Here is a 17,664-nt window from a genome sequence, read left to right as displayed (position 1 = left end):
ACTCTCACACCGGCTATGTGGCCTACGATGATCCTGATCCCCTTTCCTCTACCTCCTGAGGGTTGGGATTGCAGCTGTGTACCTCCACACCTGGTCTATGCAGAGCTGGGGCTGGAACCCAGGCCTTCATGCCTGCGAGGCAAGCACTCTGCCCGCTGAGCGACACCCAGCCAGCTCGCGTGAGAAGCAGCTTTATGAACTTCATCTCAGCTGGTTCCCACTTCCCAGGGAATGGAACGGGGTCCCCGCTTACAAATGAGAAAATTGGAACTCTAAGACATAAAGTGGCTTCCTAGGGGACACGGCTGGCAGGGGTGCTATAGCAGACCCCGCGGCAAGACCCTCGTTCATGCAGCACTGCAGACACGTGGGTGAGGCTAAGGAGAGAGGGGACAAAGGTCCTTGGGTACAGCGGGGGTGACAGCAGATCAGGGGGGTCCCCTGATCCAGCCCCCGGACTGGGATTCCCTTCTCTCTGTGGTTCCAGTGCTTTGTTCCATAAATGCAGTTTGCTTTGTGAAGTCAGAGTGCCATGCAGTTATTTTCAGCTTGTCGTCGGAAAATGTTCACGTTTGCGAGCGAGCTGGTCTCTCGGCTCCTACTGAGAGAGCCCAAGGCCCCAGGGGTCCTCCTTCAAAGCCCTGAATGGGGGGGGGTTCTCTCCAAACTGAGCAGGTGCTAGACCCTTGGACTGGAGGGATGCCAGGGCTTCCCAGAGGATGTCCGGGGACATGAGGACCAAGGCAGGCACCCAAGGGTGAGACTCAGAAGCATGGATCCTCACTCTGCCCCCATCCCCCCGCTCATACCAGCTGGGAAACATCAGTAAGTCTCTTCTCCGTGGGGCATACCAGTGAACAAGAGATACGCATGCATGCCCTGAAGCTGGGCGTGGCAGTGCCCACCTGGAATCCCAGCACTTGGGAGGCGGAGGCGGCAGGAATTCAAGCAAGCCTCAGATACATAGTGAGTTGGAGGCCAGCCTGGGCTACATAGACCTTAGGGAGAAAGAGAAGGGAAGAGAGAGGGAGTGAGGGAAAGAGAGAGAGAGACCATTAGAGGAAGAAGTGGGGGGGGTGCATGGAGAGACATAATGGTTTTACAAGGCGGCCTTGGCGACTGGCCAGGGCCAGGACCAAGAATGGTGTGGGCACAAGTGAAGCCAGCATGGACGAGTTCAGGGACTACTGATGCCTGAACTTATCCTGGGCAGCCACGCAGGCCCCTTTTGATAAGTGCTGTAGATGAGAAAAACCCCTTTCTCTCTCTACCTTTCTCAGTTCCTAGTAAGGTCTGGCTTTTGAAACCAAGGCAGAGCACAAGGGAAAAATAACAGATGTTTAGTAACATGTCACACACACACACACACACACACACACACACGATTCAGAGATATGAGTTTACTCAAAAAACTATGGCCTTAGCCGAGCCTGGTGGCACACACCTTTAATCCCAGCACTCGGGAGGCAGAGGAAGGAGGATTGCCGTGAGTTCAAGGCCACCCTAAGAGTACATAGTGAATTCCAGATCAGCCTGGGCCAGAGTGAGATCTTACCTCAAAAAACAACAACAACAAAAAAGTGGCCTTGGTTTCAGGCTTAAAACGATCTTCAAATGAAACAAAGAAAAGGGGGGGGTGAAGACTGGGGTGCAGCTCAGTGGGAGAGCATTTGTTAGCCAAGGTCCTTGTGAGAACACAGAAAGCTCAATAAACAAGGAGAGAGTCACTACGTAGACCGACCCGCCTGTCTTCCGGTGGGAGAGGGAAAACCTTACCGAGATTTCCTTTATAGATGCCGAGGCCGACCCTCTTCCTGGCATGCCCCAGTCCTGTTCAGGTGATTTCAATTCCCACTCGCAGTGGGTGGAGGAGAGCTCATTCCTGAAGGGATTTTGCGTGCAGATGCTGCCATCGTGTGGTCATTTCCTGTCATTGCACATGCTCCTGGGTTGGCAACAGGTCGCAGTTCAACTTCACAAATGGGGAAACTAAGGCTTAGGAAGGAGCAGGGGCGTCCATAGTGTCAGGACTAGAACCCAGGCCCCTACTTCCACATCAGACCTCTTTACTGCCCACTCTATTTTCAGGCAAGTTTCCATGGGTCAGGTATGGGGACAATGCCTGCTGAGATGGCGGGGACAGGACAAGGGTGTTTGAATGGGTCCTCCTTGGAGACCCCAGTGTGATGGCCGGTGGGCGCTATGTGATGAAATTATTGGAATACCGAAGTCCTCGGGTGACAGTGAGCCCTAACCTTACACTTAACCTTAGGCTACCTCTCCTACAATGAAGTTGAGCCTCCCCCCCCCCTCATGGGTGTGGGTGTGTATGTTTGTGTGGAGGCCAGAGGACAACCTTGGGTGTCGTCCCTCAGAAATGTCATCTGGGCTGGAGGGATGGCTTAGCGGTTAAGGCATTTGCTTGCAAAGCCAAAGGACACAGTTTTGATTCCCCAGGACCCACATTAGCCAGATGCACAAGGGGGTGCATGCGTCTGGAGTTCGTCTGCAGTGGCTGGAGGCCCTGGCACACACATTTTCTTTCTCTCTCTCTCTCCCCCTCTTTCTTTGTCAAATAAGGAAATAAATAAATGAAGAAAAATTTAGCCAGGCATGGTGGCACACGCCTTTAATCCCAGCACTTGGGAGGCAGAGGTAGGAGGATCGCCATGAGTTTGAGGCCACCCTGAGACTACGTAGTGAATTCCAGATCAGCCTGAGCTAGAGTGAGACCCTGCCTTGAAAAACCAAAATAAATAAATAAATAAATAAATAAATAAATAAATGCTGGGTGTGGTGGTGCATACCTTTAATCCTAACATCCTAGCACTTGGGAGGCAGAGGTAGAAAGATCGCCATGAGTTCAAGACCACCCTGAGTCTGAATTCCAGGTCAGCCTGAGCTACAGTGAGACCCTACTTCAAAAAAAGAAAAGAAAAGAAAGAAGGAAAAGAAAAGAAAAAAAGAAAAAGAAATGTCATCTGCCTTTTGATTTGATTTGATTTTTTAGACAGGGTCTCTCATCGGCTTGGAGTTCACCCATTAGGCTAGATTGGCTCTCCAGGGAGCCCAGAGATCGGCTATCTTCACCTCCCCAGTGCTGGGATCACGAGCAATCACCTACCTTGTCCCCTGGCTGGGAAAGCCCAGGTGGGCACGCTGGGGAGAGCAAAGGACTGGGCGCCCCTGGTCTGTCCCCAGAGGCTGTCATTAGGATGAACATGGCAACTGACTTCTGCCTGGGATAAAGTGAGAGTTGGGTGAAAAAAAAATTAATTAAATTAAATTTAAAAACACCTCAACTCTCAGGCCAACGGAGCAAGAAATGACCGCTGTTTTATTTCTTTTATTGTCTTTTTAAATTTTAGTCTGTGTGGCTTCAAACTTGGGGCGGGAAACAAATTTATTGTTGTGAGTTTTAGCATTTGTTAACTTTGGGCCAGGAAGACATGGCTAATTGGACTTTGGTGCTCTGTGCTTTGAGATGGGGTCTTGCGGTGTAACCTGCATGACTGGAACTGGCTTACGTAGACCAGGCTGGCCTCAAACTTGAGGTGATCCTCCTGCCTCATTCCTCCTGATAGCTGGGTAATAGGCATGTATCACTACATACGGTATCCTCTGTTTACCCTGTAGTTTATGGCCAGCTGAGGCACCTGGCTTCTCTTCCAGTTCATTTATTTATTTATTTTTCAAGGTAGGGTCTCGCTGGAGCCCAGGCTGAGCTGGAATTCACTCGGTTGTCTCAGGCCTGTCTCAAACTCACAGGGATCCTCCTCCTCTGCCTCCTGAGTGCTGGGACTAAAGGTGTGCGTCACCATGCCTGGCCCAGCTCATTTTTGTACAAACAATTTTTATTTATTTACTTGAGAGAGAGGGTATGGGCACACCAGGGCCTCTTAACACTGTAAACAAACCCCAGCCATACGTGCCACTTTGTGCATCTGGCTTTCCGTGAGTACTGGGGAACTAAACCCAAGGTTTTGCAAGCAAGCCCCTTCAAGCGCTGGGCCATCTCTCCAACCCTACCTCTGGTTCACTTTTTTTTTTTTAAATTTTTATTTATTTATTTGAGAGCGACAGACACAGAGAGAAAGACAGATAGAGGGAGAGAGAGAGAGAATGGGCGCGCCAGGGCCTCCAGCCTCTGCAAACGAACTCCAGACGCGTGCGCCCCCCTGTGCATCTGGCGAACGTGGGACCTGGGGAACTGAGCCTCGAACCGGGGTCCTTAGGCTTCACAGGCAAGCGCTTAACCGCTAAGCCATCTCTCCAGCCCCCTCTGGTTCACTTTTAACTGAGCTTGCTGACGTGCTAGTGGGTTGAGTGTTCAGCTGCCTCTGAGAATCTCCTTCCTCCCGCAGTCCCCTCAACCAACCCCACCGCAGACCTGACCTCCAGCACTCCCTAAGGCGGGAGTGGCCACCTCCCACGCCCTGCCCACCCACGCACAAGCCGTCCCCCATAAACCTTCGCTGCACCCTCCCCTGCTAGGGAGTCCTCACTGACCGTACCTGCCTCAGGTCCCAGGGGTGCAGCTAGGGAAAGCAGACCTAGCATGTGCACGTGTGCACACAAGAGTGTGCAAAAATCGCACGTGTGAGCACGTGTCCAGTGCCCTTCCTCCCCACCAGGCCACATCCTCCCAGTGGACACCTCTCAACCTGGCCGCCCTCATGCCCCCCCATACCCCCACATCCCCAGGTCCTGAGCAGCCAAAACTGACAGGGCCTGCTCCTATCACACTTTGGGCTTGAAAAGTCGGAGGGCCCCAGGGGTACCCTGTGCCGATGAGGTCAGATGCTCCGCACGAGACTTCCTAGAGCCTTCAGCGGCACTGTGAGAGAGAGACCAGGGAAGGACGTTCTCACTCAGGGCTCTGCACCTGGAGTGGGCAGTGAAGACCGAGAACAGCTGACCAGGGTCAAGGTCCACAGGGCTATGGGGACCAGATGAGGTAGGCATTGTACCAGCCTTGAAAATCAGTACACATGGGCTGGAGAGATGGCTTAGCGGTTAAGCGCTCGCCTGTGAAGCCTAAGGACCCCGGTTCGAGGCTCGGTTCCCCAGGACCCACGTTAGCCAGATGCACAAGGGGGCGCACGCGTCTGGAGTTCGTTTGCAGAGGCTGGAAGCCCTGGCGCGCCCATTCTCTCTCTCTCTCCCTCTATCTGTCTTTCTCTCTGTGTCTGTCGCTCTCAAATAAATAAATAAATAATTAAAAAAAAAAGAAAATCAGTACACAAGCATCTCCCCCTCCCCCACCTGACAGACACACCACGCATGTGCAGGTGTGCACTTGTTCTGTGGTCAGACACCAATACATTGATTTGCCAAGAAAAAGCCTTTACTGCCACCTGCTGGCGGCATCTGTTAGTGACCACACTTCCATGACGTACAAGGGAATGCAGCCACTCTGCCATTCAGAATGGGCTGTGCTTGTTGGCTGTGTGACCCGCTAAGGGAGCCTGGCGGCCCAAAGTTCCACAATCCCGGCGTGTTCATCTTTTCCTTCCCATCTGAACAGTACTCTCACGTCACTGGTGAGGGTTCTGAACTTACCCCTCAGACTTGGGGGGTGGGGGGAGGAGGGACATCCTCCTGGGAGGCAGCTGGATGCTAGGGCCTCATTTTAGGGTCACCCTGCAAGTCATGGGAGGCAGTGGCCCGATGCAGATCCCACGCGGGGCCCTGACTCGCTGTACACCTGCGGGGAAGAAAGTTTCGCTCCCTGAGCCAGCTCGTTGCTAGTTTGATCCTCCTCAGAGGTTCGAACACGCGGTGCCCTGTAGGATTTCAGGGAGAGCAGGGCAGCCATGCTCAGTTATTATTTGAGGGCGCCGAGAACACAGCGGACAACAATATGCATTTTTTTATTAGACTAGGAAATATAATTTATTTCATAAAAATTAATTCTGTTACAATAAGAATGCTAAAGGTTATTTACAGGTTGTAGTTTTACAGAATGACTGGGTGGGGATGGACCCGTCCTACAGTTTTTAGAAGCCCTGGACCCAGTCACGTCCTAGAGCTGTCCCTGTACCCGAGCTCCTGGTGACCCGTCCTCCGAGGGCCAGTGGCTCCGCTGCCTGGGAGCTGCTGGGCAAGACGGTCCAGGGCTGAGGAGGGTCCCCGTGCCCTCGAGAGGCCCCCAGCTGGCGCTCTAAAGGGGCTGTGAGAGAGGACAGGCGAGGCACGTAGGAAAGACACTGACCGACCCTGTGTGACTGGGGACTGTGAACAGGTGAACCCGCCTCCCGGTGTGCGAGCCTGGGCACAGGGACGATGCCCACGCGCAGGCTGGGGACAGGCGCACACCTTCCAGGAGGAGCACACCCATGTGCCTGAGTGGAAAAGCACAGGCGTGCGCGCACACACACACACACACACACACACACACACACACACAGGCACACACATCAGCTGGCCAGGAATGAGCAGGGACGGCTCTGGTTAACCAGAGACATGACTGTGAGCCGGCGACCTTGGCTGCTTGCTGGATTTTGCACACATTCCCTGGCTCTTGTCATCAGTGCGCACAGTCGGAAACCGCCCCTCCCCCTTCCCCAAGGGCTCCAGCCACCGGCTTCTGTCCTCCAGGTGTCTGGCCTCCAGGTGCTGGGACTGAACAGGCAGGTGTCTGAAGACGGGCAAGAGAGGGCCACGGTCACCTTCTCCCCTTCTTCTAAAGCCCAGAAAATAAGGGATCTGCACCCAAAGGACCCTAAACAGCAGCTGTGGGGCTTTCCAGGATAAAAAGGAAACTGAGGCCCAGAGAAGGCCGCGATGGGTCTTAAGTCACGCAGCAGACTCGCGGCTGAGCTGCAACTTTGGGTCCCCTTCTGTGCTAGCAGTGACCAGCAATAGCTGCCCCCCCCCCGGACAGAAATCTTTGGCAGGGGGAGCTGAGGGTCCCTAGCTGGCAAAAGCCTTGGCCTCCGCTCAGCTCAGAGGCCAGCCCAGGCGTGTCCCACCTCTGGCAAGGGCTTCCTCCTTCCCCTGGCCAACTTCGCCCCCCTCGGGCCGTGGCAGGGAATGCAGGCTACAGCTGTTGACTGCGTCTGTGGCCCTGCGACCTGCTCCCCTCGGAAGCCCTGACTTTCAAAGGCTGGGATGTGTTCAGGCTCCCGGGCCCATCGACGATGGAAGCTTTGGGGGGTCAGGGCCAGGGTTTGAGGCAGCCGGCCCTTGCCGTGGGCGCCCCAGCAGCAGCCTCAGGTGAGACCTCTGCGCCTGCTCCGGAGACCTGGTCTCTGCCTGCAGGCTAAGGGGACTCATTTAGGGTCCCGTGGAACATCCCAGAATAGGAGTTAGCAGGTGAGTATATCCACTCACTCAGGCCAAATCCAAGTCCCCCGACCCTGAAAGGAGACTGTGCCAGGACCAGAGGCGAGGGATGGGTGACCTAGCAGGACCCAGCCCAGGACGGAGCTGTTCGGGGAGAGCTCCCCTCCTCCATCACTGAAGGACCCCCCCCCCTCCACTTCTAGGCCACAGCCCCAGGACGGGAGTCACCAGAGCACTACAGACCTGAACACTGGCCCCGGCTCACAGGGGGTCGGCTTGACTGGATCTCATCTGGATTCCCGAGAGGCCAGGGGAGCTGGGGGAGGCCAGGGGTGCCTGGGTCTTGGGAAGATGGGAGGCCCTACCACACAGCATGGTGTCGTGACTATAACCTGCTCCCTGCACAACTGGAGAAACAGCCTTGCCAGCACGTAGCCCACGATGCAAATCAGCAGCACCGTTCCCTGTTCAGTCTCTTTTCTTGACACACATACACTTGCATGTGCATGCACACACACACGCACACACACGCACGCACAAATAGAACCATGAGCAAGCTTGCTCTCTCTCACACACACTTTCTCTCTCAAGAAAACAGTTTTCTATTTTTTTTTTGTTATTTTTCATTTTCTTTTTTTTTTTTTTTTCCTTAAAAAGGCCCTATCCAAATATCTGGATAATAAATCATTTGCGTTTCCTAAGAAACTGGGTTTTTCGTTTTCCTTGTGGTTTTTGTGTTCTTGTCGCCTCTGAGCCCCACTAACATCTGAAGCTCTCTTCCATTCTTTTCCTTCTTTCTTTCCTTTTTCTTTCTTTCTTTCTCTTTTTTTTTTCTTTTTTTGCTTGACAGGAGAAAACAGAACTGAATCCGACTCTTCAAGGAGGGAAGGAGAGTGAGAAAGCCAAAGAGGCTGGGGGAGGGGAACTGCGACCCGTGGCTCTCCAAAGCCACAAGGCTGAGGACGGTGTGGGGGGGTCCTGTCCCCACACAGTCCCCAGGGGCCTCAGTCCAGAGGAGATTGTGGGGTTCGAGCGACACTGGGCCGGTCAACGGCAGAGCACGGAGGCTTCCTAAGGCTGGTGGTGGTCTGGGGGTAGGGTGAGGAGCAGGAGGGGACAGGGGGCCACTCAGCTGTGAGCCAGGGCCGGTAGAGCCAGACACTTCTAGAAGGAGGCTGTCCGGGCCTTCCTGGCACCACCTCCGACTGGTCCCCGCTGGCCGGCCTGGCCGGGCCGTGTGCACTCAGCAGTCCCCGTCCGTGGCCATGGCCAGCAGCATCTCACTCTTGCCCATCTCCTCCAAGGCACTGGCCAGGCTGTTGAGGTCCCCGTCGTCCTGCTGCTGAGCTTCCCAGAGGTCTAGGATCACGCCCGTGGGACTTGCTTTGGTGGCGAAGTAATTCAGGTACCTGGGGATGGGAGGGACAGGCGTTGGCTTCCTGGGGGCGCTCAGCACCTCCCAGAAGTCTGGGGGTGGGGGGAAACTCGGGGAGTGGTGGGAAGACTGTGAGCCCCAGCATCCTCGGGTCTTGGGTCTAAGTTCCACCTCCCCTGCCTGGAGCTTTGCCTCTCAAATAGGAATGATGGCAGCCACCTCGTCTCATGGGCTTGGATCTAAAGCATCCCCTGAAAGGTTCATTACGCCTGGTCCCTAATGCGAACTAGTGTTCAAAGGTAGGACTTTCAGGAAGTGACCGGACCTCCAATCTGAATAGGACACTGGGAGGGGGAAACGGTGGGAGGCGGCAGCTCACTGGGGGTGTGGCTTTGAAGGGCACCTTGCCCAAGCCAAAAGACATCCTTCCTCCTGTAGACTGTCTCTGGCCTCTTATCACAGCCAGGTAGTCTCATACCACAGTGCCTCTTGCTGTAGAGGACTGAACTCAAAGGAAGCAAGGGTCCACACCCTGTCTTGGTTTTTGTTTTTGTTTTTTTTAAATAATTTTAATTTTTTTTTTAATTTTTTATTTTTTTATTTGAGAGTGACAGACACAGAGAGAAAGACAGATAGAGAGAGAGAGAGAGAGAATGGGCGCGCCAGGGCTTCCAGCCTCTGCAAACGAACTGCAGACGCGTGCGCCCCCTTGTGCATCTGGCTAACGTGGGACTTGGGGAACCGAGCCTCGAACCGGGGTCCTTAGGCTTCACAGGCAAGCGCTTAACCGCTAAGCCATCTCTCCAGCCCTTGTTTTTGTTTTTTTAATTACCTGTATTTTAAATTTTTTAAAATTTTTTTGAGAGAGAAAGGGGTGGGGGAGAGTGCGCGCGTGCATGGGTGTGCCAGGACCTTCGGCCTGCTGAGAACGCCAGGCACGTGCGCCCCCTTGTGTGCATGTGTGATATTGCGCAGCTGCATCACTGCATCTGGCTATGTGGGACCTGGAGATTTGGATATGAGTTCTTAAGGCTTCTCAGGCAAGTGTCTTAACAGCTAAGTCATCTCTCTAGCCCTTGGTTTTTTTTTTAATTAATTACATATTTTATTTATTTATTTGCAAGCAGACACATCCACACAGAGAAAGAGAGAGGAGGGAATGGGCATGCCAAAGCTTCTAGCCACTGCAAATGCACTCCAGATATATTTGTCACTTGGCTCTCGAATAGGATGTGTATCTGGCTTTATGTGGGTACTGGGGAAACCAAACCTGGGCCCTTGGGCTTTGCAGACAAGCTCCTTAACCACTAAGCCACCTCTCTAGCCCTGTCTCATTCTTTTAAAGTAATTTATTTATTTATTTGAGAGGCAGAAAGAAAGAGGCAGAGAGAGAGAGAAAATGAGCATGCCTGGGTCTCTAGCCACTGCAAACAAACTCCAGATGCATGCACCACCTTGAACATCTGGCTTATGTGGGTCCTGGGGAGTCAAACCTGGGTCCTTTGGCTTTGCAGGCAAGCACTTTAACTGCTAAGCCATCTCTTTAGTCCCCTGTCTTGTTCTTTATGCTCCTCATTACAATGTAAAGAGTCTGGCGCCCTGGGGGACTGCCTGAGTAGCAAGGCAAACTCTTTTCTTCCTCCCGCCTTCCATCCCTGCCTGATCTTGCCCCACCAACTCCCCTGATGCTAGGAGCAGAGCCTTAGCCATCTTCCAAGCCCCACCCATTTGAATAAGATGTCTTATGCACTATCTCTGCTCCAGGCACGTGGGTTAACCAGTTTTCCCTAACCACACGCCTTTATCATTGCCCTCCTGCACGTCTGGCACCGGAAGTTCTCTTGGCATATTTCCGGGGTGCCTGCTCCATCCAGGAGCTAGAGTGCTGATGGTGAGCACATCTCCCTGGTGTCAGGGCTGGGTCTGCTCATGAGACAGGCAGATGAAGTATTTCTCCACGCCACAGAGGAACAGGACTTAGAGAACAGCGGTCACTTACAGCCCGTTTGGTTCACTGGCCAGTGCTCTGGGAGTGGCGCTTGGTAAAGGAGCAATTGTCTTAGACTCCGTGCATCCGGATCCAGCCCTGATCCACCACAAATGGGGCAGGAAGCCAAGCCGGGAGCAGTCCCTGGATTGCCGAGACACCTGCCTCACTGTCCTTCCAGAACCCCGAGGACGGGGCTGTGTCTGGAGGGTGGGACACTCACCGGTCCATGGACAGTTTCTGTGCCAACAGCCGCCAGTCGTTGCCCCGTGAGTTGGAGGCGTCGAGGCTGTTGCAGATCTTCTGGCGGATGGACAGTGGAATCTTGAAGGCATAGGGTCCCAGCTGGGTGGTGGCAGCGTTGCCAGGGGCAGAGCAGAGAGCGTCCAGGGAGCCGGCCGGGGTCTGGAAGAGCAGGGCTAAGAGTGAGAAAGGTGCCAGGCAGGAGACCGTCAGCCCCTCTGCCTGGGTGGCGAGCTTGCGGAGGCTCAATCCCCTAATCTCCCCTACGTGCTTTCTGGCCACTCACTTCCCTAGGACAAGGGCTGTTCACTGCCTGTGTCTCGGGGGTGTGCCCTACGCGGGGCTGGCCCTGGGCAAACGTGAATGCAGCCTTGTGAAATGAGGAACCTCATGAGTCACAGCCATGGCTTAGTTCATGTAGACCTACTTAAAATTACATGTTTATGGGGGAGAGAGAGAGAGAGACAGAAAGGGCATACCAGGGTCTCCAGCCACTGCAAACAAACTCCTTGTGCATGTGACTTATGTGGGCACTGGGGAAGTGAACCTGAGTCCTTAAGGTTTGCATGCAAGTGCCTTAACTGCTAAGCCAGCTCCCCAGCCCCAGGCCCAATTTACACAGATAGAAAACCAAGTCTAGACAGGGGCAGTCACTGGCCCAGTGGCAGGTCTGGCTCCAGATTTATACTCTGTGCTCCTTCAGCTGCCCTGGAATGGGCCCCCGGTTTCGTTGGTTGTTGAGCTACCCTGCCTTTCCAGATGCCTTCCTGGGGTCTTTGGGTGCCGATCCCTTATTTTCCAGGCTACAGCCTGGTCTGTGCTGATCTGGACTTAAAGCCGGCCTTGACAGCGTCTCATGTAGCCTTGGCTGGCTTTAAACTTGCTTTTTGTAGTCAAGGATGACCTTGAACTCCTGATCTTCCTGCCTCTATCTCCTGAGGGCTGGAATTACAGGTATGTGTCAGCATGCCTGGTTTATGCAATGCTACAGATCGAACCCCAAGGCCTTGGGATCGCAAGCAAGGTGCTTGGTCAACCAGACAACATGTTCGGCCCCTAAGACTTTCTTCCTCATCTTCCCCATGCGGACCGTCCCTACCCTGTTCCTGGTGGGTGTGACAACGTGACGAGATAGCACTCAGCAAGTAACCATGTCCCTGCTGTGACTCGGGAGGGAAAGGGGAGATGTCACTACGGGAGACGAGTGGGTGGGAGGGGCATGTATGACGCGGCCCCAGCGCCGGGGGGGCCTCGGGGGCCCTCACCTCGGACAGCGTGGTGCGCAGCTGGAAGATCTGGCCCTCTCCTTCCACCTGCCGCACGCAGACCTTGCAGGTGAGCTCCGTGGAAGCCAGGCTGTGCCGCTCCAGGGTGAAAGTGCAATGCAGGGCCTTCTGGCTACCGCTCCAGATGTGACAGAAGGGGATCTCCTGCGGGGCGGGGGTGGGGTGGTGGGGGTCAGGGCTGCAGGTGAGGCCTGGCATCTCCCTCCCTGCCAGTACAGCCACGGGAGAGAGGGTCCATCTCAGGGAGGGCTGGACCTATGGGGGTATTGGCGGGGGGCACTCAGGGTCCTCCACCAGATAGGCAAGAGTCTGGAGGAGAGCTGATACCGTGCCTTTGGTTCCAGAGGGAGCCGAGACAGGGGGGCATGGAGGGAGAGGTCACTGATGGTGTGCCTGGGCGTCAGACACAAGTTGGAGCCCCTAGGGCCATGATGGTGGGGTTGGGAGACAGAGAGAGGAGTGCTGCCAGTGGACTAGGCACACACACGCTCACAGATGCCTAGGCCTCTGGGAAGGGGGTTGATGGACATGGGCGCTTGTGTCTGGGGGTGCACCGGGGCTGAAGGGAGTGTGGGCGTCAGCAGCACAGAGTTTAGGGCCTGAAGATGGCTGAGACCATGGGAGGGTGACAGCGACGATGGTGCTTCAGGGCAGAGGGTGGACGCGGCCTCCCTGCCCCATCCCAGGCCCAGCCCCCCACCTGGTACTTAGCCAGCAGTTTGCTCCTCCAGTGGGCATGGGGGAGGTCATGGAGGGAGAGGCGCAGGTTGTGGTAACTGTCCTTAAACAGCAGGGCCTTGGGCTCTTCCACCAGGTAGCCACCCAGGGTCCGCTCCAGCTCCAGCACCTCCTGTGGATGGGACAGGGTGAGGGGAGGGCGGGTCTCTCGTCACTCTTGGCCCTGTGTCCTTTCTGCTGCCAGCTGGGATGCTGGGCCCACCTGGGCACCGAGCACAGGGTCCACCTGACCCACTGGGAAGGTGCTTCGGACGAATGGGCGTGGAAAGGCGAGTGACTGAGCAGAACACAGACAGACGGCGGGACGCATGAATGGATCCACAGATGGACTGGTGGGTGGGTCAAAGGGTGAAAATGGATGGTAATTAGACGGGGGACTGGGTGAATGGCTGACCAGGTGCACGGGCGGTGAGTGCATCAACACACATATAAACAACTGGACAGATACATGGGTGGGTATATGAATGGAAGGATATTTGGTGAATGAGTGGAAAGATGAGAGATGGTGGGACAGAAAAGTAGGCTATTGACTGAATAAGTGTAGGGTTAGATGAGCCGAAGGATGGTGGGTGGGTGGGCAGACGGATGCACAGACAGATGATGAGTCGACGGGGCCTGGAAAAGCAGGCTGTCATCAAGCCCAAACGCGTCAAGGACCCCGGAGATCTCCACACCCCTTTCTGGCCAAGGTGGACACTAGCCAACGCCAGTGCCACTACAGTGTTCCTAGGAGCCTTCCACGGTTCCTGGGCCTCCTGGAATGCCAGGCCAGCACAATCCCCACAGGGACTCTCCCTCCCTCCGACGGGGCCTTTTCACTGACGTTGCATCAGTTCCCAGCGCGGGAGTCTGAGAAAGCCACAGGAGGCCAGGAGACAAAGAGGTGGGGAGCGACCACAGCCCAGGGCAGGCTGTGGCTGACGGATCTGCAGTACACAGGGGCCTGTGGGGTGGCCCTGGCATTCCTACCTTCAATGCTATGGGTGTGTCCTCCAGGCAGTAGACCCTGAGGCTGTATTCTAGAGAGGTACAGAGAGCAGGGGCGAAGATGGCCACCTGGAGCCGCTTGACCGCTGAGCGGGAGTAGGACTCGCCCGTGAACACGTAGGTGCCCAGCTGGTCCAACAGGATGTGGCAAGACCTGGCTTCCAGCTGGCAGTAGCAGGGAGTGTTCAGGGTCTCCTCATCCAGGGTCACCACCTCCTAGAGCAGGGGGCGGATGGGGTGAACAGGCTGTGGTGACCCAGGCCGGGTCAGGAGCAAAGGAACTGTCCGGAGAGCTGACCGCCCTAGCCGGGGCTCCTCACCTCCCAGTGGCCCTGGTGGGCCTGGGTCTTGAGCTGGAAGATCCAGTCGCCAGCGCTGACTTCGGCACAGTGGGGTACGGTGAGAATGACGGGGCGGCACAGGAGAAGGCCCGTGGGCCCGCAGGTCACCGAAGGGCTCAATACTGTCTGGGTCCCTTCCGAAAGTGGGCTGGGGGGAGGGGAGACGGGGGCAGTGAGCCGAGGCTGCAAGTCCTCTGAGGCATCAAGAGCTCCTGCTACACCTTGAACTTCGCCCAGGGCCTGCGACATGACATGACTTTGCTGCTCAGGGGGCTGGATCCCCAGACTTCATGGGGATGGAGGGGGCAGAGAACTTCCTTGAAACTGACTCTAGATTTTTTTTTAAGAAAAGATTCATTTATTTATTGTTTGTTTATTCTTTTGAGAGAGAGGCAGATGGAGAGAGAGAATGGGCGCACAAGGGCCTCTAGCCACTGCAAATAAATTCCAGATGCGTGTGCCCTCCCCCTTGTTCATCTGGCTTACGTGGGTACTGGGGAATCGAACCTGGGTTCTTAAGGTTCGCAGGCAAGCGCCTTAACTGCTGAGCCATCTCTCCAGCTCCTGATTTTAGATTTGACTGTCGTAGTATAAGATTCTCACAGCCAAATTCTTGTGCAGTTCCAAAGGTCCTGAGCTTTTAGAACATCCCTTTTGCATCACGCACGTGTGTGGTGTGCACATGTGTGTGTAGATGTGTGCGCCCTGTGTGTATGCGTGTAGAGGCCAGAGAACATCAGGCGTCCTCTTCTACTCCTCTTCCGCTTGCTTCCTTGAAAGAGAGTCTGAATCTGGGGCTCCCATTTTTGGCCAGTAAGCCCTGACAATTTTCCTGTCTTTGATCCCCAACAGGATTGGGGTTCCAGGCATGTGGGGCCACAGCCAGCTTTTTATGCGGGTGTTGGAGACAGAACTCAGACTGTCTCAGGCCTTCATGCTTGCATGGTAAGCACTCTTCCTCACTAAGCCAGCTCTCTAGCCACTGGAACATTCTTGATAGATGTTGCCCCCGCCCTAAGGACAGCTGATACCAATCTATACAACCACCAGTGTCAGGGACAGAGCTCTGTGCCCGTGCTCTTGGAGACATGAAGGGATTAATATTTTTGGGGGGAGGGGGGTGGAATCTGTAAATTCCTTAAGCAAAAACAACTCCACATAATCTTATGATTGTTTTCATTACCTTGTCTGTGACCATGAATCATGTCACGTGTTCTCATAAACCGCCAGGGGCTGTGTATGTGCATAGGTATGTGTGTGTGTGTGTGTGTGTGTGTGTGAGAGAGAGAGAGAGAGAGAGAGAGAGAGAGAGAGGTGGAGGGTGCCAGTTACTTGCTCATGCCCTTGGCCCAATTCTGTACTGAGACGTCCAGTTTGTGGTGCTTCATTTGCGCCATCAACCTGGCCGGCTTTAGAACCACCTAGGAGACTCCCACCTCTGACTATGTCTGCGCTGGTGTTTCCAGAGGGGTTTATATTCAGAGGGGAGACCCACCCTGAAGGAATATAGCCCATCTCACAGGCTGGAGTTCCCAGCTGAAGAAAAAGGGAGGATGTGGGCCAAACACCAACCCTCGTCTCTCTGCTTCCTGACCGTGGATGCCGCGGGAGCAGCTGCCCCTAGTTAGAGCTCTTCCTGCTACCAGAGCCAAAATAAACCCGACTTTCCTCAAGGTACAGTAATAGATATACTAATTTATAAGACCTCTGTACACAGCAAGGATTAAGCTGCTGTTCGGTTTGACCCATTTAAACTGTGGTGATGGAAGATCACGGCCGTCCCTGGACAACAACCTTAGGCCCCAGGACCAGGCTCAGCAGGGGAGATGGATGAGGTACCACCCAGCCAGGGCTGGGCTTTACTTACAGGGTGTTTTCAGCCTTGTGGATAAGTAGGTACATCTCGTAGAACTTGCCCTGGGGAATGGCTCCATGGGGCACCAGCAGGCTGACCCCTAGGGGTTGGGAGAGGGAGAGGAAGGTCAGAAGGGAGGGCCTGGAGGAAGCTGGGGAGCTGGGGATGATGTTCTGACTTGGGGAAGGAAGAGAGGGACTGTCTTTTGCGGGGGTGGGGGGGCTGGATGCAAGTAGAGGCTTGGCTGTGGACCACAAGCTGCCTCATCCCGGAACACGGGGTTCTGCCATTGCTGTGAGACCAGGAGGTCCCGGTGCCCGCTCCATGCTGGCTCAGGACGGGCTTCCGGGAAGCTGCCAGCCGCCACTTTGACGGGGCTCCTGTGACGGCTAAGCTGGCTGTCAACTTGCCACGATTTATAATTACCACAGAAACAAGTGTCTGGGGGTACCTACGGAGGCGTTTCTAGATCAGCTTAGGTGAGTTGAGAGCTACCGTTCCATGGTCCCGGACCAATCAGAAGGAGAGGGTGAGCTGGGCACCGGAGTTAGCCCTCTCTGCTTCCTCACCGTGGACCGACTGACCTGCTGCCATGCCTTCCCCCCCCCCCCCCCCGCATGGTGGGCTGTCACCTGGAACCGTAAGCTGAAACAAACCCTTCCTCCTGAAGCTGGTTCTCACCAGGTAGTTGCCCATAGCAACAAGGAAGTCACTAATACCAACCACACCGCTGCTCTGTAGTGACACTGAACTCAAGACTGCTCCCCTTCACCTAACAGAGAAACTGAGGCCAAGAGGGGCAGGCCCAAGACTCTCCTGCCGTACAGAGGCCCAGGCAGTCCTGACGCCGGCTTGTCTCCATTTTACAGTCCCTTCGAGCTCCAAGCCTCACTTCCCCTCTTAGGTCCTGGGGCCAGGCAAGGCTCAGTGGGTAGGCACTGGGGGACTGTCTAGAGTCAACCAGCTGAGACCAGGTGACAGGAACACAGAGCAGGAGCCCACCTGTGTTGGGAATGCTCAGCCTCCCACCCAGGCAGCCAAAGGTGCCACTGACGCTGCTGCCCGGGTCTCGTGGCAGGCCCAGGAGCTGCTGCTGGGAGCTGAGGCTGGCGCTGCGCATGTGCAAGAAGTGGGCATCCCGGGAGAACTCGCCGGGGTATGTGCCGGATGGCAAGACGCCCAGGAGGTCGGTCCCGTCAGGCAGGCCGGACCCGGAGCCAGCGGTGCCGGAGCTGTAGACCTTGATCTTGAGGTTGGGCAGGGGATCCAGAAGTGGTGAGTTGGTCATGGGGATCTTGTCGGCCGGGTCCTGCAGGGCGTACACGGGCCCGCGGTAGATGCCCGCGCTGGCCGTCAGGTCGGGAGGGACAGACGGATGCAGGAGTTGTGGATTGCCTGTGGGGGTTAAAGGTCAGATGCCCAGCAGCCCATTCTGCTCCCAACAGGCGTTCTGCTGTGTTCGGTGGGGGGGGGGGGGCGTGGGAGGGAAGTGGGGGGCAGGAGGCTCAAGTGCCACCTGCTGTAGAAAGCTTTGGGCATACCAAGAAACCTCCCACGAGGGAGTG

At 55.3% G+C, this 17,664-nt stretch overlaps 1 protein-coding gene across 2 annotated transcripts in view; it reads right to left on the bottom strand.

Annotated features, from left to right (window-relative positions):
• Positions 1-8,041: 8,041 nt before the first annotated feature.
• The window catches only part of Unc5b (unc-5 netrin receptor B), an 81,718-nt gene continuing 72,095 nt past the window's right edge, over positions 8,042-17,664 (bottom strand). For both annotated transcript variants that reach the window (XM_004657811.2, XM_045137264.1), the window contains 8 exons: positions 17,102-17,494; positions 16,112-16,199; positions 14,224-14,392; positions 13,886-14,119; positions 12,879-13,028; positions 12,158-12,322; positions 10,873-11,054; positions 8,042-8,696 (listed from right to left, as the gene is read on the bottom strand). In XM_004657811.2, the coding sequence (XP_004657868.2) occupies positions 8,531-8,696; positions 10,873-11,054; positions 12,158-12,322; positions 12,879-13,028; positions 13,886-14,119; positions 14,224-14,392; positions 16,112-16,199; positions 17,102-17,494 (1,547 nt within the window). In that variant the 3' untranslated portion in view covers positions 8,042-8,530. The remainder of the gene's footprint in view (positions 8,697-10,872; positions 11,055-12,157; positions 12,323-12,878; positions 13,029-13,885; positions 14,120-14,223; positions 14,393-16,111; positions 16,200-17,101; positions 17,495-17,664) is intronic.

This window comes from Jaculus jaculus, chromosome 18 (genome assembly GCF_020740685.1).
Source record: "Jaculus jaculus isolate mJacJac1 chromosome 18, mJacJac1.mat.Y.cur, whole genome shotgun sequence".
NCBI classification, from domain to species: Eukaryota; Metazoa; Chordata; class Mammalia; order Rodentia; family Dipodidae; genus Jaculus; species Jaculus jaculus.
The sequence above is the reverse complement of the archived record's forward strand: the minus strand, read 5'-3'. Positions and strand labels throughout refer to the sequence as shown.